At 36.1% G+C, this 24,684-nt stretch overlaps 1 protein-coding gene across 5 annotated transcripts in view; it reads right to left on the bottom strand.

The window, feature by feature from the left end:
- Positions 1–24,684, bottom strand: part of TBC1D12 (TBC1 domain family member 12) — a 108,909-nt gene that overhangs the window by 61,314 nt on the left and 22,911 nt on the right. For 3 of the 5 annotated variants that reach the window (XR_009252467.1, XM_058697227.1, XM_058697226.1), the window contains exon 2: positions 12,173–12,296. Coding sequence is in view for 2 of the 5 variants with exons in the window: in XM_058697227.1 (XP_058553210.1) it covers positions 12,173–12,296 (124 nt within the window). In the remaining 3 variants the exon portion in view is untranslated. Of the gene's footprint in view, positions 1–5,581; positions 5,634–8,687; positions 8,725–12,172; positions 12,297–24,684 lie in introns of those variants that run through there. The other 2 variants (XM_058697228.1, XM_058697229.1) reach the window with 2 other exon arrangements.

Below are 24,684 nucleotides of genomic sequence, written 5' to 3'. Positions count from 1 at the left end.
GCACCTGGGGGGGCTCAGTTGGTTAAGCATCTGACTTGAGCTCAGGTCATAATCTTGCAGCTCGTGGGTTGGAGCCCCACATCAGCTCTGTACTGACAGCTCAGAGCCTAGAGCCCGCTTTGAATTCTAGGTCTCTCTCTCTCTGCCCCTTCCCCACTTCAGCTCTGTCTGTCTCTCTCTCTCAAAAATAAACATAAAAAAAATTATAAACCAGTATCTCAAATGAAAATCCATAACAAAATATTAGCAAATTGACTTGTGGTTTCTGGTCCAGCATGTAAGAGGCTTAGAAGCTGCCACTCCATTCTAAAAATAAAAAAGTCAAGCAAACTAAAAAAATTATTGATTTTTCTTAGAGCCATCAGAGAAGTCAGGTCACAGGGCAAGGTGTGACCAAAATATGGAGACAGATAGGTGGATATACAGAAACGTGACAGAAAACCATGAGCAAAAACCTCTGTGGGAACAAATGCCAGGGTTGGAAAACATGAACTATAATTCTATCATTGAAAAATTCCTGGAAGCTCAATGTGGACAGGGCAAGAACTAAAACTCCAAGAGGACCCAATCTCACATACTTTTGTGAGTTTTACCTCTAAAGGAACTCTACCAAGTCCTCACTGTGAATATCAGAGAAAAATCCCTCAGGCTTCTAGCAGTAGCAGGGGAAAGGAACTATTCTGAAATACTCTAGAGCATCTGTTTTCCTTAACAAGGTCTGTTTTCAGGAGAAACTATCTTACCACGGCCTAACTTACCTAAGGGAAAGGAAACACCCAACTCCAGCCCACTCTGGCCATCCTCTCTCACCTAAGCAGGGACAGATACTAAGACGTACTGGTCAAGTTCACAACCCAAAAACACCAGATCACCAAAAGACTACTAATTAATCTTAAGAGTATAGAACTTTCCCTCCCCAAACCATATTACTATTACATTGCTATTTACTACAGGTCTATTTACTACAGTTCCTCTTACTCAGAACATTGTGTCCACTGTGCAACAAAAAATTATGAGGCAAAATAAAGGGCAAAAAAACAATTTAAAGAAGCTGAGGCGGGGCGCCTGGGTGGCGCAGTCGGTTAAGCGTCCGACTTCAGCCAGGTCACGATCTCGCGGTCCGTGAGTTCGAGCCCCGCGTCAGGCTCTGGGCTGATGGCTCGGAGCCTGGAGCCTGTTTCCGATTCTGTGTCTCCCTCTCTCTCTGCCCCTCCCCCATTCATGCTCTGTCTCTCTCTGTCCCAAAAATAAATAAAAAACGTTGAAAAAAAAAAAATTTTAAGAAGCTGAGGCAGCATCAGAACCAGAGTCAGATATAGCAGGAATGTTGGAGGCAGTAGGCAAAGACTTTTTAAATACTATGATTAATATGGTAAAGATATTAATGAAAAAAAGTAGACAACATGCAAGTACAGATGGGCAATGTAAGAGAAGTGGAAACTCTAAGAAAGAGTGAAAAAGAAATGCTAGAGATAAAAAATTTTTTTAAAGCCCTACAACAGAAATGAAGAATGCTTTAAATAGGCTGATAAGTAGATGGGACTCAGCTGAGGAAAGAATCTCTGGGCTTGAGGATTTTGCTTTTTATGTTTATTTATTTTTGAGAGAGAGACAGAGCACGAGCAGGGGAGGGACAGAGAGAGAGGGAGACACATTATCTGAAGCAGCAAGCTCCAGGCTCTGAGTAGTCAGCACAGAGCCCGATACAGGGCTTGAACTCACAAACCATGAAATCATGACCTGAGCCATAGTCGGATGCTCAACCAACTGAGCCACCCAAATGCCTCGGGGCCTGAGGATATCTTAATAGAAACCTCCAAAACTGACAAAAAACCAAAAACAAAAACAAAAAAACAAAGACTGGAAAAAACAAACTCAACAGAATATCCAAGGACTACAGAACAACTACAAAAGGTATATAATATATGTATAATGGGAATATCAAAAGAAGAGAAAAAAGGAGAAGCAATATTTGAAACAATGATAACTAGGAATTTCCCCAAATTAATGTCAACACCAAACTACAGATCACCAAGCAGAATAAATGCCTAAGAAACTATACATAGGCAGATCATATTTAAACAACAGAAAACCAAACATAAAGAAAAAATCTTTAAAGAATCACTGGGGGGTGGGGGGAGGAGCCTCTTTCCCTATAAAGAAGGAAAGAATTACATTCAACTTCTTAGAAATCATGCAAGAAGAAAGAAATATTTAAAGTGTTGGAACAAAAAATGTGATGACTTAAATTTTGTATTCTGCTAAATGATCTTTCAAAAGGAAATTAAAGAAATAGAGACATAAAGACTTTTTCAAACAAAAATTAAAGGAATTTGTTATCAATAAGCTCTGTCTTGCAAGAAATGTTAAAAGATGCTCTTTAGAGAGGAGGAAAATGATATAGATCAGAAACTTGTTTGTATACAAAGAAAGGAAGAGCATCAGGAAGGAATATATAATGGTAAAATAAAAATTATTATTTTTAGGGGTGTCTGGATGGCTCAGTTGCGGTTAAGCGTTTGACTTTGGCTCAGGTTGTAATCTCATGGTTGACGGGTTCGAGCCCCACGTTGGGCTCTGTGCTGACAGCTCAGAGCCTGGAGCCTGCTTCGGATTCTGTGTCTCCCTCTCTCACTGCCACTCCCCCGATTGTGCTCTGTGTGTCTTTCTCTCTTAAAAATAAACATTAAAAAATACTATAAAAATTTATTATTTTTATTATTCTTAACTGATCTAACAGATAACAGCTTGTTCAAAATAATGACATATCCAATTACATCTGTATTTATAAATATGTATATTTGTGTGTGTATATACACATACATCTTTAAGTATATATGCTCATATATAAATGAAATGAATTACAGCAAGGATACAAAGGATAGAAGGAGAAGGATTTGATTATATGATAAAGTACTTGGCACTATTTGTGAAATAGTATGTGTTCCTTGAAAATGAACTTGGACTAGCAGGAAATAAAATCATATTGCAAACTCTAGGGAAACCACTAATGAAATTTTTAAAAGATCATCATTGTAGAAAATCTGAAAGAATAGACAATGCCTAGAACTAACTAACAAGAGATTATAGCAAGGTTGTAGGATACAATGAAAGTCAATTGCTTCCCTATGTTCTAGCAATAAAAAAATGGAATTTAAAAATTAAAACACATAAACACATTAGTATCCAAGGAAATGAAATACTTAGGTATAAATCTAATAAAATATGTACAAGATGTACATGGGGAAAATTACAAAACTCTGATGAAAGATATCAAAGAAGAACTAAGTAAATGGGGAGATATGCCATGTTTATAGTTAGGAAGAGTCAGTATTGCCAAGATGTCAATTCTTCCCAAATTTACAGATTGAACACAATCTCACTCAAAATCCTGGCAAGTTATTTTGTGGATATTAACAAAGTGACTCTGAAGTTTATATGTAGAGGCAAAAGACCCAGAACCGCAAACTCAGTAATGAAGAAGAATACAGTTGGAAGACTCATACTACCTGCCTTCAAGACTTACAAGAAAGCGACAATAATCAAGATAGTGTGGTATTGACAAGAGAGACAGATCAATGAGACAGAAGAAACAGTCTAGAAATTGTCCCACAAAAATAGTCGACTAATCTTTGATAAAGGAGCAAAGGCAACACAATCAAACAAAGTCTTCTTAACAAACAGTGAATAACTGGATATCCACATGCAAAAAAATGAAATGAATCTCGACATAGACCTTACACTATTCACAAAAAGTAACTTGACATAAATGTAAAACAAAAAGTTATAAAACTCCCTAGAAGGCAGAAGAAAATGTAAATGACTTTAGTCATGGTAATGATTTTTTTTTTGCTGTAACACCAAAAGCACAATCCATGAAAGAAATCATTGAGAAGCAAGCTTTATTAAAATGAAAAACTTTTGCTCTGTAAAAGATGATGTAAGAGAATGAGAAAACAAGCCACAAACTGACAGGAAATACTTGCAAAAGATACCTCTGATAAAGAACAGCATATTTAGCCAAAATAAACAAAAAACTCTTAAAATTTGTCTATTGGGTTGTTCTTATTGTTATAAAATGAACAACCAAATTAAAAAATGGTAAAAGATCTCAAGAGATACCTCACTAAAGAAGATATACAGATAACAAGTAAACATAAGAAAAGATGTTCCATCTCACATGCTACTAGAGAACTGCAAGTTAAAATAACAGTAAGATACCACCGCACACCTACTAGAATGGTCAAAATCCAAAACACCGACAACACCAAATGCTGGTGAGGATGTGGAGCAACAGGAACTCTTACTCACTGCTGATGGGAATGCAAAATGGTATAACCACTTTGGAAGACAGTTTGGCTGTTTATTACAAAATTAAACATAACTCTTACCATATTGATCCAGCAATCGGAATCCTTGGCATTTACCCAAATGAAATGAAAACTTATACCCATTAAAAAAAAAAAAAAAAGAAAAAGAAAAAACCTGCTCATGGATGTTTTACAGCAGCTTATTCATTACTGCCAAAATTTGGGAGCAACCCAAATGTCCTTCAGTAAGTAAACGAACTATGGTACATCCAGACAATAGATAAATGAACTATGGCACATGCACACAACTGAGTATTATTCAGCACTAAAAAGAAATGAGCTACTGAGCAATGAAAAGACATGAAGGAAACTAAAATGCATATTGCTAAGTGACAGAAGCCAAACTGAAAAGGCTGCATACTGAATGATGCCAATCATACGACATTCTGGAAAAGGAAAACTATGGAGACAATAAAAAGATAATTGGTTGCCAAGGGGTTGGGGTGCTGGTTAGGATGAACAGGCAGAGCAGAGAGGATTTAGGGCAGTGAAAATATTCCATATGCTACTATAATGTCATTATACATCTGTCAAAACCCATAGAACATACAACACCAAGAGTACACCCTAATGTAAACTATAACTTTGGGTGATTATGATGGGTCAGTGTAGAGTCACTGAATGTAACAAATGTACCACACTGTGGTACAGGATGTCAACAGAGGGAGAGGTTGTGCACGTGTCTGGACCGGACATATATAGGAACTCTCTGTACTTTCTGCTCAATTTTGCTATGAATCCAAAACTATTCAAAAAGTAGTTTATCAATTTAAGAAATACATATGTAAACCAAACCCAGCAATACACCAAATGGGTAACAACTGTGGCTAATTGGGAGTTTATCCCAGGAATAAGTTGGTTTAACAATCAAAAAACTTTTTCAACTCAGTAAGAAAAATGTCCAAAACAGACTGCATCAGAACTCTGCCTCGTCTTGATGAATGAAAAAACTAAATAGCTAGTGCCATCAGGTACTTGAGAGACATAAATTCAAATCTCTCAAGGATGATACCACCTGAGCCTTCAAATTGTTTTTTACGTACAGTGTTTCAAATATTATATCCAGGACCCAAGCAAAGGTAACTAGGCACACACAGAGATAAAACAGCATCTGACAAAAACTAGCAGAAATGATTTTCAATACAAACAGACCTATAGAATTTCCAGACACTGGAGTTATCAGACACAGGCTATGAAACAACTATACTTACTATGTTTAAGGAGATAAAGGCCAAGCTTGAAATTTCAGCAGGGAACTGTAAACTGTAAAAAGTGATATAGCAGATTTGAAAAGGAACCAACCAGAAACACAAGAAATGAAAAACACAAATCTGACATTAGGAACTCAATGTATGGGGCTATATTCTTGGTACATTCTCTAGGTAATCCACTGTATTTAGGAACCAGAATCATAGACTATTAAAATAAATCTTAAAGCCCTTGTTTGCCAACTCACTCTTTTCTAATTTAGCTTCTATAATGCCTCCAGAATTACTTTCCTAATATATGAGTTTGATGTCTCAGTACCTTATTTAAAATTATTTTGGATAAAACCCAACTCTCTAATCTTGTGGCTAATCACCTTTCACAATCTACCCTATATCCTGGATATACTAGCCTATTAACAAGTCTTGTGCATTCCTGCTTGCTCATTCAATTTCCTCTTTCTGGAATGGCTTTCCCCATCTTGTCTACCTACTACACTTCAGAACACAATTCCTAGGTCATCCCTGAGCAAAATTAATTACTCTTTCATATATACTCTTCATACTTTGTTCACAACTCTACTACAGCACTCAACATCATTAAAATTACACAGGAAGCTTTGCCTCCCCCCACCCCCACAGTTATACTGGAATAATTTAAAGGCTAGGACTCATTTTTTTTTTTTAATTTTTTTTTCAACGTTTTTTATTTATTTTTGGGACAGAGAGAGACAGAGCATGAACGGGGGAGGGGCAGAGAGAGAGGGAGACACAGAATCGGAAGCAGGCTCCAGGCTCCGAGCCATCAGCCCAGAGCCTGACGCGGGGCTCGAACTCACGGACCGCGAGATTATGACCTGGCTGAAGTCGGACGCTTAACCGACTGCGCCACCCAGGCGCCCCTAGGACTCATATTTACTTCTATCCCAAGAGCCTAAACCATACCTATTGTATTATACACAGTCAATGTAAGTCAAATAAATTATATATGTATTGAAATAAAAGCCAATTTCAGAGAAGAATCTAGAACCAGTTCAAGAATTTTGTTCTTCAATTTCTGCTAGAGAAAATGCTTAGAGTTTGCTAACATGAGGTCACATGGTGAGAGCTGGCAGCAGAATAGTATTCTGCTACACTCTAATGCCTTGGGCTCTGTAGCTAAAGGGTTCTACCAGAAGGAAGGTGTACTAGGATGGAAATGTGAGAAAAGATCAGACTATGGGTTCAAAGGGAGGGTGGCAGGAGTCTCTGAATAGCTTCTTAAAGAAGAAAAATACTGGAACTGGGGAGAAGAAAGAATAAAATAGGAGCTTCTCTTCCATAGATAACATGAAAACCAAAACAGCCTGACACATAAACTGATTTGACTTTGAGTTTCAGTAGACAGTGAGAACACCTCTCCTAAAGGAGTTAATGTTAAAACTGCATCGCCAAATAAGCCCTCATGTTTCAGTATGCTGTGAACAGTTTATAGACAGCCAAAATAATGCTTTAGAAATGGAAGTAACTCCCCATGTGGACATCTCTACATGTGCACCCAAGATAAAGAGGCTCTCTCACACAACAACTTGATCCAAGAGCTAGGGAAACCATCACGCATGCAGTAAAGAGGATAAAGCCAATTATTATGCCTTTGCTGATTCTAAATTTTATTCCAGAAGCTGTGAATTAGCAGAAATAAAATCTGCCCCATAATTCAAGCTTAAATGAAACCTTGGGGTAATACATTTCACTGCCCTTTTGCATACAGGAATGCCTCAGTAAACTTTATTTTGGTAGTTATTAGCACAATTTTGTTTAGTCTAATTTGATGCCTAACATAATATACAATTCTGACATAAAGACAGAATGAGTATAACTTTTAATATAACTTTGATATTCAAACTGTACTTCTGGAATCAAATAACAGGTAGTCAGTATTTACAGACTGTAACCTCTTCCCAAGTCTATTTCTCTGATAATAGAAAAAAAATTTTCCCCAAATCCTACCCTATTCAATTTGTGAGAACTTACTGCTTTTATTCTTTTAATTTTCTTTAACTAACATAAGCTTCTCTCTTAGGGCTTATGCTTTTCTCCTCTCCAAGAAACAGAGGCTGAGCTATTATGAATTCCTCTCTCAATTTTCAGACCATACAAATTAGCTTTTATAAAATCAATTTATTCACACATAAAAAAGACCTAATAATTTATCATTAACTATAAAATACAGAATATATGCAGCTGGAAAGGTAGTTATTCACTACCTTCTCAAGGTGACATTACATTAGGTAAATAAAGGTGAAAATAAAACACAAGGGTGTAACAATTTTAAGGATTTTTCAAAAATAAATTCTGCATGTAGTCCAGTTCCTCTACAATTTAACCACAAAGGAGATAGGTACTTTATGAACTACTCAAATTATACACCAAAGGTATCTATGTTTAAGCATAATTAAACCCAACAAATTGTTTTCAAATATTCTAATGCTATACACACCAATAAATTAACCAGAATATTAAGCTCTAACACTTTCACAATGTTATATATTTAAGTACTGCTCACAAAGCTCACATATTCTAGTCCTTTCCATAATGTTATTGTTCCTGCAGTAAAACGTTTCAAAGGCAAAGGTTGAACTGAGGAGAGTAACCTATTCTTTTAGACTTTCAGATGCTCAGATTAAGAAATCCGTTAGTGTCTTAAAACCTTTTTCCCTGACCTGTCAAAAGTTATATAAAAGTGATTCAACCATCCAACTAAAACTTCACTCAGAAAAAGACATAAGTGATGAAAAACTAGAATCATCATCTAAATACTACAATCTTATTTTCTCCTTAAAGATGCCAATATAAAAGTGTCTAGCAACAAAAGGTCACTTTCTACTAAAATACTGTCAGTTTGACATAAATGGGGTATATTCAATCTACTATGCAATCATGTTACAATTATACATAACATGGCTCATTTGTAATCATTCTTACTTGCAGTTTGGAGGTCATAAGACAAGCTATGTAGCTATATTCCAACTTTGGCCTATTAATTTAGGAAAACCAAAAACAGGTCAATTGAATCACAATATAACTGAAATACTATTTATAATTAATAGATGCAATTTTTAACATGGCTCACCAACAGGTTCAAAAGGCCACAAGCAGGAATTTCACACCTACAAGAGAACACATGTGATAATCCTCATAAAATAATATTATGAATATTCATGTGATTTGGGAATTGATTCAAGTTAAATGCCAAACTTGGGTCAGTTTGACTTTGCTAGTATCCTAAAATGATTTTTATGTTGCTTTATGTTAACAGGAAAAGCACTAAAATTGATCAGACCTTTAATAAATTTACTAGAAGAATAAAATTTAAAAAAAATACTTAATCTACAAATATCTTTCACTTATGAAGTTCATGTATCTCTGAAAAGCTGTAGGTGCAAAACATATGAAGTTAAATAAGGCAAAAAAATTATATATATAGTGACATTCTATTCTTGAAATGAGTTATAAAAATATATATAACACCATATATATATATATATAAATATATACACAAAAAAATAATTATATGTGCTTCCATACAAAAAAAGAATTTTAAAAGGCCTAAAAATGTGAAGGGAAAGTGAAATGAAACATATCTTCCTATAATGATTTATGTTTTATAAAGAATGTAATCATGTGTAATTATTAAGGAAGAAAAAAGTTTGTAAATCAAACCTTTACTTTTTCTATATAGTTTCTTTATAATCTTATAGATGTCTTTCTACCAGAAAGAAAATTCTGGCCCAATAGCATTCATACTCAAGAATACAGCAACTCCCTTCTGAATATCTGCTTTAAAAAATATATATACTATGAAATACTACTATTTTAATCTCCCGATAAATCTTACTATTTTGCCACATTCAAAAAGCAAGTAAGGAATGCTTAAAAAGCCCAAAGGAATGTATTTTTCCTTTGAATTTTTAGCATTGACTCACTTTTTCAGGCACTTTTACACTGCAATTACTAGCTACCTTCATTTTCTACAGCCTGAATAGCATAAGGCCCTACCTTAAAACATGAAAGATGTGTCCTAACATTCTTCATGGCTTTACTGATATCTTCATTTTTGATTTCTGGCTCCAAACATATAATATCCATTCAAAAGGAGTACATGGTAAAGGGTCTCAAATATATTTTTATATTCATGTTTTACAGAGTTTAAAAGTCACGGCTGAGAAAACACGTTTTCAAGCAGGAACAGAGACACAAAGTTATAAACGTGCTGTTACCAATAAAGAAAATCATGCCCACCTTGAAAACGACAACTGCAGGGAAGAGGATAGCAAACTCAGACAAATGGGGAGTAAAGGACATACAGAGAAAGAGAGAAAGAGAAAGCAAAAAGGGAGAGGCAGAAACAGGTTCAATCACATGGGAGACACATATTTTGAGGGTGGACACATATTTTTCTTATTATGAAGAACAAAGACTTCATGACCCACCATACCTCCCAGAAAACAACCAACCATGAAAAAAGTACCAAAATACACAATAGTACCTACTCATCGCTGGAAAGGTCAAAAATTAAAAGGAGCAGCTAGCATCTGTAAAAAGCCAGACAAAGGACTAGAAAGGAGAGCAACTGCATTTCAACTCCACTCCCTCTTCCCATATGAAAAGTTGTTCTTTTCCTAACCACTCATCAAATTTTCACAGAATATATATGAAAAAGACAGAATATGACACCTTAGCTTTCCAAAATGAAAATAGCTGACTAAAAGTATACAACATATAAGTAAGCAGATAATTATTCAACCAGTAATTTATTTAGAGACCTATCGCAGAATGTTTGCGTACATGAAGATAAAAGTATGCACATGCATATTTAAGGTAAACTACCATAAAGTCAAAAATACAAACCTTCAATAGCAAGACCACTGTTTTGCCTCTAGAGGGCGAACTTGGTCTTCTGGAAAACTCTAGACAAGAGAAGTTACTTTCAGACCTAACAAAAAGTTAAAATTTAAGATGTCGAGATAGCAAAGATTTCCAAACTTTCTTGGTTAACAGTGCTCTTAGTGTACCATTAATTTTTTCATGGCTCCCCCTAAACCAACAGAAATACTTAAATCATTCTAGGTATGTCTAACAATTTAATAAGGATTTATGTCCTAACACTTTGTAGCCATTTGAAAACACAATACACATAAATTAAAGGAAAAAAGGTTTTCATTCTTAAATAACCACAATTAATTACTAATTGGAAATGTATGCTTGTTGTGCACCGTATCATTTCACAAACTTTGAAATCAGATTGGACATGATCACGCTCATTTCCTGTTAAACACTGATTTTTGCCCAGTATCTGATTTTCATTACAGCAGTCTTAGAAAAACCAGATTCACAAAGATATGATGCCATTTAATGTTGAAATTGTGTACAATCTCAAGCTAACAGTCTGCACTGTATCCAACAGATGTAGAGTAATCACGGAGTCCTAAGCTGCAGCACATGGGGTGCTTGGGCTCACAGCTTGGAAAACACAAACTACAGTTTCAAGTCCCAGCAGCTATATAAACTAGTCAATATTTTAACTGTAAATAAAATTAACTATAACAAATGTTTGTAAAGATCTAAAAATTATTTTCTTATATTACTCGGGAAACCAGTTTTTCTTTGAGCAATAAAAGAAATACTATTAAATCCTTAATGGAAGATATTTTTTCCAATTTGAATGATGATTATTGTCTTAATGTAATAATTTTTATACATACTGGTTGTGTTGAATCTGAAAGAGGAAACAGGAAATGTATTACGTACATATCGTCTTCTGAGCAACAACTTCTAGGAACTTAAAAATGTCTGCAACTGATCCAGTCTCACTGCTTTCCAGCCTCACTGATCTCCTAATACTAATGAAACATTAGTTCAGGAGACAAATTAGATCTGAAATTCTTTTTTTTTTTTTTTAAGTAGGCTTCATGGCCAGCGTGAAGCCCAACACCAGGTTTGAACTTACCACCCTGAGGTCAAGACCTGAGCTGAGACCAAGAGTTGGATGCTTAAGTGACTGAGCCACCCAGAAGCCTGAGATCTGAAATTCTTAAGAACTTCAGAATACGGATATTAGTACAGCTATTAGAAGAACTGGCTACTAAATTACTAGAAATAGATTACACACCCACTTATTTCACAAAGTCCTTGGTTTAGGTAGAACACCAGAAAAGTGACCAAAGACAAAGTTCAACCTCAAAATCTACTCAGTTTTTGCTTTCTATGGTTTTATCAATTGACATCTCCCTATATCCATAAAATCTGTGCCACTGGCAAACACCACAATGTTCAATTAGAAGTCAGAATATGTGGTAAGAGTGCTTAGCTAAGAAGAAAAACAAAACAAAAAACCAAAAAGCTATCCAAGGAATAAGTAGGAAAAAAAAAATCACTGTACCATAAAACATAACTGAAAATATGTGCATGTTTTGTAAAAAGATTTAAGGTTACTACAAATAGCCAAAAATCCTCAAATTTTATATGTAGGAAAATATGAATGAAAGTGTAATATGATTATCAAGAAAAAAATACTTGAAAAGCTAAGACAAACCGCATGGCAATATTAGTACTTACCTGTTGAATGATTTTGGAAGTTTTCTGAAGATTCTCTCTGGGAGGGACTTTACCAAATAATTTCCAACCAGGAGCACTATGGACAACTGATTTGAGTTCCTTTGTCCTTTTTGGAAAAAGATTTCTGAAACAGAAAAAGTTACATGAATTGTGTTTTTTGTAACCAGGGTACTACTTAATGTTTTTTTTTTGTTTTTTTTTTTTATGTTTATTTTTGAGGGGGTGGGGGGAAAGGGCAGAGAGAGAGAGGGAGACACAGAATCTAAAGCAGGCTCCAGGCTCTGAGCTGTCAGCACACAGCCAAATGCAGGGCTCAAACTCCCTAACTGCAAGATCATGACCTGAGCTGATGTCATGCTTAACCGAGTCACCCAGGCACCCTTTAATAATTTTTTTGAAGTATATTTATTCCCAAGACAAATACAAAATACTTTTAAATGAAAAAAAAAAATTTTAAGATTTTCTATTTTTAAGTAATCTCTACATCCAATGCAGGGCTCAAACTCACAATCCTGAGATCTCTTGATTGCATGCTCGGTTGACTGAGCCAGCCAGGCACCCCAAATGAAATTACCATAAAACCTTGGATTGCAAGTAACTTGTTCTACAAGTGTTCCACAAGACAAGCAAACATTTCTAATAAATTTTAACTTGATAAATGAGCGATGGCTTGCAACAGGAGTGGTATGTGACGTCGAATGTCACATGATCACCACTGAGCCAATGGTTCTTGCAATTCACATCGATATACAAGTGCTTTAGATTACAAGCATGTTTCCAGAATGAATTATGCTTGTAAACAAAGGTTTTACTGTATCTCTACTACTTACACTACTATTAGACTAATAAGCTGAATTAAGAATACCTGACTTATAAAGAAATATTAGAAAAATCATCAACAAAAATACTAGATAAACAAATTGGGAACTGTAGAAAATGACAACTTTAAATAAAATGGAAACATCTGCTTTGAGTCAACTACAAAGAATACTAGAATTGACTGTATGTGTACTTGACAATAAAAGTCAAGAATTTGAGAAAAAAAAAAGTTAAAGAGAACCTGTAAACAGATTGTTGGGAAAATACTAATTATTTTCAGTAACAATTTGTTATTGTTGCAATAAAAGGTCATCTAATGATCCTCCACTGCTATAATACAGGTTTATATAAATTGTTTTCTTATGGCAGGTACGTACTAGAAAGCTTATTGCCAAAGAGTCAATATACAGCCAAGGAAGAAAGTGTATCTCTCACTTAAGTCTAAAGAAAACCTGCACAAGGATCAAATTTTTATCTATCTCTAGGTACTTACCAACCAAATTAAGTATATTTTGTACATGTAAGCAGGACTGATATTTAATATATGTATCCATCAATAAAGCATGACCAGGGCACCCTCAGAAAGGTACTGATGAATCCAACTGAATAGGAACCCTTTTTATAAGCTGTGATATAAATAGTCATTAAGAAAAATTTTAATTTACATACAGTAATAGTTACAGATTATCTGAAGTCCTAAATAACTTGGTTTATGTACAAACCATCATATATGTTATTTAAAAAACAATATTGTAATAAGAAGAAGTTTAGATTTTAAAGCATAATGTTAAAGCTATTCTTCAAGTTTAGAAAGGTAAAAATGAGCTCCTACAAAAGAATGTAGGGTAATTAATCCATAATAAGTTAAAGAGGCACTCTCATTTTCTTGGGTGTGCCATGGAGGTGAACTGACAAAAATGTAGAGTAATTTCTACTTAGGGTACTCTGGAAGTTTCATCTCAGGGACAATATCGAGTGACTCAATTTTCCACTTAAGATCTAGGTTGGAGGGGTGTCTGGGTGGCTCAGACAGTTAAACATTTGACTTTGGCTCAAGTCATGATCTCATGGTTTGTGGGTTCGAGCCCAGCATTAGGCTCCACATTGACAGTGTGCAGCCTGCTTGGGATTCTCTCTGCCTCTCCTTCTGCTCCTCCCCCACTCATGCTTTTTTCTCTCAAAAATAAACGTAAAAAAAAATAAGATCTAGGTTGGAGGAGTGGTATATTTATAACATACAATTTCAAGCCTCAAAGGATGGCCTATTAATTTAAATATTTGATATCTTGGGGCACCTGGCTGGCTCAGTCGGTTAAGTGTCTGACTTCAACTCAGGTCATGATCTCACGGTCCATGAGTTCGAGCCCCGCATCGGGCTCTGTGCTGTCAGTTCAGAGTCTGGAGCCTGCTTCGGATTCTGTATCTCCCTCTCTCTCTACCCCTCCCCCACTCACGCTCTGTCTCTATCAAAAAACGAATAAATGTTAAAAAAAATTTTAAATATTTGACATCTCATGTGTAGTAACAGACTGAATTTGAATGAGCATTTCTCCTTCAAAATAAATGTGAAACTGTTAAGTGTTCTTGATAGAGGGCACTGAAGAGATGCTGCATGAGAAAGAGGCTCTCTTATGGTTTCCAGCTGCTGCAGAGTAGGTCAGTGCTATGGGTGTGAGGACATCCAGGAGAACTCTGCTCAGTCATGTGCCCAGAACATGTAGTCCCTCAGCAAACCTACGGCATCGACAAACTCAGCCTGAAAATGGCTTTCCCGCAGCTTTCTTAATGTGTAAACTAGCACCCCAAAGACTTCCTGGGGGCAGTGATATACCAATTCCCTTGGTAAGCCCCACACAACTCACCTGTACTCCCTGGCCAGTTCTCACCAAGCCATGCTATGCTCCCCCTACCAGCCCTTATGTGGCCTGCCTACACTCCAAAAGTTTGTCATACAGCCATGCTAAAGAACAGGAGAAAATCTTTGTCACCATGGTTTATGCAAAAAATTACTGAATATGACAAAGTCATTATACATAAAATAAAAACAGGGGAACCTGGGTGGCTTAGTTGTCTGACTGTTGATTTCTGATTCAGGTCATGATTTCAAGGTTCATGAGATCAAGTCCCACGTCTGTGCTGTCAGTGCAGAGCCTGCTTCGGATTCTGTCTTCCTCTCTCTGTCTCCACTGCTCATGCTCTCCCCCTCTCTCAAAATAAATAAACATTTAAAAAAATAAATTGGCCTTAATCAAATTTAAAACAAATTTAAATTAGATTTGCACTTCAAAAGCATCACTGTTGCAAAATGGAGGAAGGGGAAGACCCAGAGGTCAGTACCTCCCCAAAGTAAAAACTGAGCTAGAAAGAGCAATTGTAATCAACTACTTTAGAACCTTATCAAACACTTGTAACAAACAGGGAAGTACATGAAGGAAGAGGGTGCTGATCTTTCCTAAGTGAACAGCATGGGTAAACCAACCACCTTCCCTCAATTTCTCAGCCCCTCCCTCCCACAGTAATGAGGATTAGGAGCCCATCATTCTGAAGTGATTGACTGGTGTCAGGAGGAATAGCTGGGATCATGGCTTTCTAAAATATGGGGTCATGAATTTTGGTTGGACTGACAGAACCCTGAGGAACCAGCACAGACAGCTGTATCAGTTTCAATCATCTTGCAGTACCTTTTACTGGTGGTGTCCACTGGAACATTAAAACAGATTAAACTCTCTTTGTCCCTGTTTTTGAGCCAGATATTTAAGGAATACATCTTTGTCAGGCTACCAACTGACTGCAGACATAATAAGAACAGAAATTTGTGACCACACACAAAAAGGATTATACACTTAGCAAAATAGTTTAGAAATATCATAACTGGATGACTCTACCACTCAACAAGCAAAATTAGCAATCATTGAAGAGTAACAGATTTATAGAATTACATTACAATAATCAAAATGTCCAGCTCTCAACAAAAAATTACAATACACACAAAGAGAGAGCCATTTACAGAAAAGAGAGGATCTGATAACAAACATACCAGAGAAAGTCCAGAAAGTGGAATTACTACTCAAAGATGTTAAATTAACTGTCTTAAATATACCCAAGAAGCTAAAGGAAACCACAAAGAAGTGGGGGTGGGGTGGGGAATGTATGAACAAAATAAGAATATTAATAAGGAAAAAGTATTATAAAAAAGAACCAAACAAATTCTGGGGCTGAAAATTTGTATAACTAAAATGAAAAGTTTCATAGTGGAGTTCAACATCAGATTATGGCAAGCAGAAGAAAGAATGAACAAATGGGAAGGAAAGATAAAACAATTGAAATTATCCGGTGTTGGGGTGCTTGGGTGGCTTAGTCAGTTAAGCATTCAACTCTTGGTTTTGGTTCAGGTTGTGATCTCATGGTTCATGGGATTGAGCCCCGCATCCGGCTCCACACTGACAGCATGGAGCCTGCTTAGGATTCTCTCTCTCCCTTTCTCTCTGCTCCTCCTCTGCCCATGTGTGCTCACTCATGCTCTCTCTCTTTCAAAAATAAAAGAACTTAAAAAAGAAAAGAAGACAAGTCCCTGGGTGGCTCAGTCCATGATCTCATAGTTCTTGAGTTCGAGCCCTGCCTTGGGTGAGCTCAAGCCCCACTTCAGAGGGGCTTGAGCTCTGCTTCAGGTTCCATGGGATTCTCTCCCTTTCTCTCACTCTCCCTCTCTGTCCCTTGCTCACTTGTGCCCTCAAAAAAAAAAAAAAAAAAAAAAAAAGAGAGAGAGAGAGAAAGAATAACAAAGAGCAGTCCCTGAGTAACCTATGGAACATTATCAAATGTAAACACATACACACATACCATAAGAGTCCCAGAAGGAGAAAAGAAAAACAGAGGGGCAGAAAAAACTGTTTAAGAAATAAAGGCTAAAAATGTCTCAAATATGATGAAAGACATGAATGTACACAACCAAGCTCAACAAACTTCAAGCAGAAAAAACTCAAGGAGATACACATTGAGACAAATTATAGTCATACTGCTAAAACCCAAAGGCAAAGAGAAAATTTTAAAAGCACCAAGAGAGAAGCAGATAACACAAAGAAGGGATCTTCAATAAGATTAACAACTGATTTCTCATCAGAAACCCTGGGGGCCAAAAAGTAATGGGATAACATTTAAAATTCTAAAAAAAAAAAAAACACAAAAAACTAGCAACCAAAAATTCTATGTGGCAAATCCATCATTCAAGAATGAAAGAGAAATGAAGACATTTCTAGATGAACAAAAGTTGAAGGAGCTCATTACCAACAGATTATAAGCAAAAGGAAACTCTTCAGGCTGAAATGAAAAATAGCTAGAGAACAACCTGAAGCCATGAGAAGAAATACAAAGTATTTGTAAAATTAGCTACGTAGGTAAACGTCAAAGCCAGTATTATTGTATTTTTGGTTTATAACACTACTTTTTTTCCTATGTAATTCAAAAGGCAAATATATAAAACAGTATTTATAAATTTATGTTAACGGACACACAATGTAAATGTACTTTCTGACAATAGCAATATAAAGAAGGAAGGACACAGATGTAGTAGCAGTGTGTATGTATATTAATGAGACTAACTTGATATTATTGAAAATAAGTTGTTTTAAGTTTAAGATTTTATGTGTAATCCCTAAAGTTACCACTAAACTTAAAAATATACAGAAAAGGAAAAAAGGGAATCAAAATAGTCCACTACAAAAATTCAACTAAATGCCAAAAAGGAGTAACGGAGGAACTGATGAACAAAAACCATAAAAGACATACTGAAAACAAATAGCTAAATGGCAGATGTAAATCCTTCCTCACCAACAATTATTTTAAATCTAAGTCGATTAAACCCTCCAAAGGAGAGATATTGGCAGACTGAGTTAAAAACTATCCATATGTGTCTTAGAGACTACTTTTTATTTTTATTTTTTATTTATTTTTAAAAGACTACTTTTAAAACTGAAGTCCAGTTGACAGCAAGAGACTCACTTTACACTTAAAAAAAACACAAAGAAGTTGAAAATAAAAGAACTGAAAATTATATTGAAAGCACATAATAACCAAGAAAGGGCTGGACTGGCTACATTACTGTCAGGCAAAATGGTCATTAAGTCAAAAAAGGTTACTAGAGACAAAGGAGAATGTTATATGTTGAAAAAATACTTAATCCAGTAAGAAGATATAACCATTAATTTATTATTATTATTTTTAATGTTTATTAATTTTTGAGAGAGAGACACAGAGTATGAGCAGGGGAGGAGCAGAGAGAGGGAGACACAGAATCAGAAGTAAGCTTCAGGCTTCAGCCATCAGCACAAGAGCCCAATGCGGGGCTCGAACTCATAAACCTCGAGATCATGCCTGAGCTAAAGTCAGACGCTTAACTGACTGAGCCACCCAGGTGTCCCTATATTATTATTTTTTTATGTTTATTTTTCAGAGAAAGAGAGACAGCCAGACAGAGCATGAGTGGGGGAGGGGCAGAGAGAGAGGGAGACACAGAATCTGAAGCAGGCTCCAGGCTCTGAGCTGTCAGCACAGAGCCGAGGCAGAGCTTGAACTCATGAACCGCGAGATCATGACCTGAGCCAAAGTTGGACGCTTAACCAACTGAGCCATCCAGACACCCCAAGATATAACTATAACTATATATAACTATATATTCACCTAACAAGAGCCCTAAAATATGTGAAGCAAAAATTGACAACATTGAACAGAGAAATAGACAGTTCTAGAGTAATAACTGGATATATCAGTAGCCTACTTTCAATAATACATAAAACAAACCAGACAGATCAAAAAGGAAAAGACTAAAACATTATAAATCAATTAACCTAAAAGGCATACACAGCACACTCCACCCAAACAGTCAAATACACATTCTTCAAGGGCACATAGGACATCTTCTAGAATGAAATGTATGTTAACCCACAAGTCTTAATAAGCTTAAAAAGATTGAAATCGTGCAAAGTATCTTTTCCAACCACAATGAGACCAGAAATCAATGACAGAAAACAAACTGGAAAATTCCCAAATATGTGGGAATCAAACAAAACAGTCTTAAATGACTAGTAGGTCAAAGAAAATAAAATCACAAGGTTAATTAGAAAACACCTTGAGATGAACTGAAACAAACAACATACCCAAGCTTATGTGATACGGCTAAGGGAGAAATTTACAGTAAACACATACATTAAAAAAGAACCGGGGGCGCCTGGGTGGCTCAGTTGGTTGAGCATCCAACTTCAGCTAAGGTCATGGTCTCACAGTTCGTGAGTTCAGGCTCAGTGTTGGGACTCTGTTCTGACAGCTCAGAGCCTGGAGCCTGCTTCAGATTCGGTGTCTCCCTCTCTCTGCCCCTAACCCACTCTCATTCTGTCTCTCTCAAAAATAAACATTTTTTTAAAAATTAACAAAACAAAAACAAAAACAACACACAGGGTTCCTGAGTGGCTCAGTCAGTTGAGTGTCCAACTTTTGATTTCGGCTCAGGTCATGATCCCAGGGTCATGAGATAGAGCCCCAAGTCCAGCTCCATGCTGAGCATGCAGCCTACTTAAGATTCTCCTTCTCTTGCCCTCCTGCTCCTCCCCACCCAAAAATAAAAAAATAAAAAATAAAAAAAATTTAAAAAGAACCATCTCTTATCAATTACTTAACTACACTCATGAAGAAACCACAAAAAGAAGAGCAAATTAAACCCAAAGCTGGCATAAGGAAATAAATAATAAAGATTAAAGTGGGTATAAATGAAATAGAGAATAGAAAAGAGAAAAATTTTAAAAGCTCTTGTTGAAAAGACCGACAAATTGACAAACCTTTAGCTAGATGACTAAGGGAAAAAAAAGGCAGGATTCAAATCACTAAAAGCAGAAATAAAAGTGGGACATTACTACCAATAAAAAGGAGTATATGTGAATACCACAAACAATGGTCCATAGTCTAGTAATAGGAAGGAGCAAATCATAAACCACAATTAGCTACCAATCACACCCACTAAGAATGGCTATTATTTAAAAACAACAACAAAAAAGAAATAATAACAAGTTTAAAAGGATGTGAAAAAACTGGAACGGATGGACATGTAAAATGGTGCAACAGCTTGGAAAACACTGCTGGTAGGAATGTTTAGCAGTGCAGCCATTCTGGAAACCAATTTGGCAGTTTCTTTTATAAGTAAAACATAAAGTTACCATACAACCCAACAATTCTACTTCTAAATGTATACCCAAGATAAATGAAACACAGGTCCAAACAAAGGCTTGCCCAGATATGTTAATAGCAGTATTATTCCTAATAGCCAAAATGTGAAGACAAGCTAAATATCCAGCAACTACTAAATGTATAAAACAAAATGTGTACATTCATGCAATGAAATACTATTCAGCAATAAAAAGGAATGAGACAATTGATACACGCTACAACATGGATGAACTAAAAAACATGCTCAATGAAAGAAGTCAGATGTATCAGACCACATGTATAGTTCTATTTATATGAACTTTGCAAAAAAGGCTACTCTATAGGGACAAAGTAGATTAGTGGTTGCCTGGGGGTGGGAATAGGAATTGACTGTAAATGGATACAAAGGATCTCTGGTGTGATAGAAATGCTCTGCAACTAGATTTTGCTGATGGCTGTACAACTATATAAATTTAATAACACTGAATTGTACTCTTATGAGTGAATTTTGTGGTATGTAAACTATACCTCAACAAAGCTGTTAATTAAAAGACTATTTAACTAACAATCAAATATAGAGGACTAATACTGCCAAAAGTTGGTCTTTTGTCAAGTTTAGTAAAACAGACAAATTTATGCAAAAAACAGATTTATGCGAAAAAGAATAGAAATAAATAAATTAGGAGTAATGAGAAGATGCAGCAAAATTTTTAAAGGGAAGGAAATTTGTAAACAACTCCTTGCCAATAATTGAGAACATTTCTCAAAATGGACAGAATTATGCAAAAATATAACTTATCAAAACAGACTTGGGAGAAAGAGAAAATATCAATAGTTTCAAATTCACTCAAAAAACTGAAAAGTTAAAATTTCTCCCCCCAAAAATCAGGCATGGAAGTTTTACATGAGAGTTGTACCAAATTTTCAGGATACAGATTATACCAATATTGTATAAACTGCGTTAGAGACTTGAAAGAGAGAAAAATCCTTAATCATATAGGTAAGGCCAATATGAAATCAGTAACAAAACCAGGCAAGAACAGCTTAAGAGAGTAAAATAACAGACCAATCTAACTCATGAACATAGAGGAAAAATCCTAAACAAAATATTAGCAAACTAAGGGGCGCCTCACTGGCTCAGTCAGTTGAGTGTGTCTAGCTTGTGATTTTGGCTCAGATCATGATCTCACAGTTAATGAGTTCGAGACCCGCAGGGCCTGCCAGCCTGTCAATGCAGAGCCTGCTTGGGATTCTCTATCTCCCCTTCTCTCTGCCTCTTTCCCACTCACGCGCTCTTTCATCAATAAATAAACATTTAAAACAATGCTAAGTTTAAAACAAACAAACAAACAAACAAACAAACAAACAAGGGGCATCTGGTGGCTCAGTCAGTCAATCGTCCAACTCTTGATTTCAGCTCAGGTCATGATCTTACAGTTCTGGGAGATCCAGCTCTGTCAGCACAGAGCCTCCTTGAGATTCTCTCTCTCCCTCTCTCTCGGCCCCTCCCCCTGCTTGTGCTCTCTCAGTCTCTCTCTCTTTCTCTGTCTCTCAAAATAAATAAACAAAAAGTAAAAGTAAAAAAGCAACAAAAAAGCAAGATGCAGAAGAGTATAGGCAGTATACCATTTTTCTGAAGCTAAAAATCTATATAGTAAAATAATAAGAAAAACGTTGTGGCAAAAACTGTTGCTTATATTGCCAAATGAGTTCAGGTTAGTTGTTACCTCTTAGAGGTGAACAGGATAGTAAGACAGTCATAGGAATATTTTCAACAGTATTGATAATGTTCTATTTCTGAGACTGGGCAAAGGGTTCACCAATGTACACTGGGCATCATAATTCATGCATCTGTTACATATTTTCTTCCATATATGTCAAAAAAATATTAGTTTTTATTAAGTTATGTAAACCTAATATCTTGATTGGAACTCCCTGGTAACTGGAGAGTGCTAACTAAAACAGTTAAAAGACTGCATGTTCTGAATCTACCATTTGGGGAGCTATAAAACTAGCCTTTTCCTGCATGGTGTTGGGCATCCACTTTTTCCATAAACTTAGGTACACTTATTTGGGATGAAGCTGATAAACATTTCAGATTTTAAGTACTCCTCTTTCTTTTAGTTTCTTTTTATGTTTATTTATTTTTGAGAGAGCGCGTGAACAGGAGAGGAGCAGAGAGATAGGGAGACACAGGATCCAAAGCAGGCTCCAGGCTCTGAGCTGTAAGCACAGAGCCCAACGCGGGGCTTGAACTCACAAACTGCGAGATCATGACCTGAGCTAAAGTCGGACACTTAACCAACTGAGCCACCCAGGTACCCCAGTACTTGTCTTAAGGTCAATTCATGTATATATATAATTTTGTCTCAATCATTAGACTGACATAGTTACTGGATCACAAGACTTCATGCTAACAATTAGCTCTTGTGGGGGGAAAGAAGTATACAATGAACAACAAATTTTGTTTGTTCTTTTACAACTACCACCAACTCTAATCACTGTCCAGTGTCAAGTGTCAGATCTTTCTTTCACTACAATCTTGTTTCAAATCTAAAAACCCATAAATCGCTTCTCTCCTCACAATGCATAAACAAGGTAGCTTTATGAAGGGAAAAAAAAAACAGCATTTCATTCTCTATACTAGAAATGCAGAATTACATTTATAATTAAAGCAGGCTAACATAAAATAGAAGGGGTTGTGCATTTTTTCAAATGCAGTAAAAAATAGCTTCAAATAATGTGATCTGGCTGAGAATGCAGACAGACCAACAGAATGAGGAGACCACACAACCTCACGTGAAGATGTAGCTCTACCAAAGGAGGGTAATAACCACAGACCAGAAAATTCTCCAAGCGCAGAGATTTACAGAGAGCCCTCGGGGGTGGTCATGTCTCTATACTTGTACCTACGATTAATGTATCGTAATTGCTACCAAACACATTCTCATATGAAAAACTAGTCTATACATACTAATATTATGCATTAGAACTCTGTAACTCTTTATAAATCACGGCCAAAATGCCAAATATACATGAATCTTTCTGTAAAGACCATTAGAAAGTATCCTGCATCACAAAAAAATCTGTTAAGATGTGTTGTGTGTTTACATGTGAAATTAATTTACAAGGATATTTTAGACTTCCAAAATTAAAGTCAAGGAATATTAAATTCTTAAACAACAGTAGGCCTTTCTATGGATGTAGTTTCTGAAGAATCTTGATATGACTGGAAAAGATAAAAAAGGAAAAAAGCAAAATAAATTTATAGCCACCACAACAGAAAGCCTGGCTTAATATATATTCTGGTATAATATTACAATGAAAGTAAGTTCAGCATGAAGTTTAAATTTTCATTAAATCATAAAAACAAATCAAAGTTTACTTATCCAATAAACACTGGTTACTATAAGAAATTTCTGTAAAAGAAAGATGAGCCAACAGGTATCCAATTGCTAAGAAAGGCCACCAGATAATGTTCCACATTAATTTCTTATGCCACTAAGAAATTTTGGATTAGGTTTTCAGGTTATCCCCTGCTACAAAAACTGTAAATAAAAGGCATACATTTGCAATGAAAAGTAATTTTAAGAAACTGTTACAAATACATGAAATTGTATTAAAACATTACAGATCAGGGGTGCCTGGGTGGCTCAGTCGGTTAAGCGGCCGACTTCAGCTCAGGTCATGATCTCATGGTCCCGGAGTTCGAGCCCCGCGTTGGGCTCTGTGCTGACAGCTCAGAGCCTGGAGCCTGTTTCAGATTCTGTGTCTCCCTCTCTCTGACCCTCCCCCGTTCATGCTCTGTCTCTCTCTGTCTCAAAAAAATAAAATAAACGTTTAAAAAAAACAACAACACATTACAGATCAAATGGGCTCTACTGGTTAGTCTAGGAAAAGAATACCACGTTATTAAATCCTAAGGGAAAACATAATGAAAAGGTACATTAATAGTCCAAATAATATGTCATATGCTGTCATTCTTCTTATGCCCCATCCATAGTCCCCCAATCCACTACTAGGGGACTGGTGAAGTTGAGATCTCAATGCATACAAATGTGTGGGACTACGTTCCTCCTCACCACCTTTTCAAACTAAACACACACACACACACACACACACACACGCGCGCGCGCGCGCGCACACAGTTCCCTTTTTACCTATCCCCCAACATATTCAAATTTCTTAAATTAAAATCAATACTAAAGATTCTTAGCAAAACAAACCAAATGTGTTCAAGTACACACACATACGCAAAAAAAAAGAGGACAATTCTCCTCTCTGGATTCCAGAGATAGAGGTTGACTGTATGAATGATATTTATATGGCAGTGTTGGGAGGAAAAGGTCACTCCTATTTTGTATTCTTCATGTTTCAGGGGAGAGATGGAAGGGGAGGGACACTCCTGGCTTCTTTCTGCCCCCTTATGTAACTCTTCCACCTGCAGGGTTAAATTTTGGTGAAAGACATTGCTAACAGCAAAGATAGTTTGTTCTGCTTTC

This window comes from Neofelis nebulosa, chromosome 13 (assembly GCF_028018385.1).
Source record: "Neofelis nebulosa isolate mNeoNeb1 chromosome 13, mNeoNeb1.pri, whole genome shotgun sequence".
Taxonomy (NCBI): Eukaryota; Metazoa; Chordata; class Mammalia; order Carnivora; family Felidae; genus Neofelis; species Neofelis nebulosa.
Note: the sequence above shows the minus strand (reverse complement) of the source record. Positions and strands in the feature narration are given on the sequence as shown.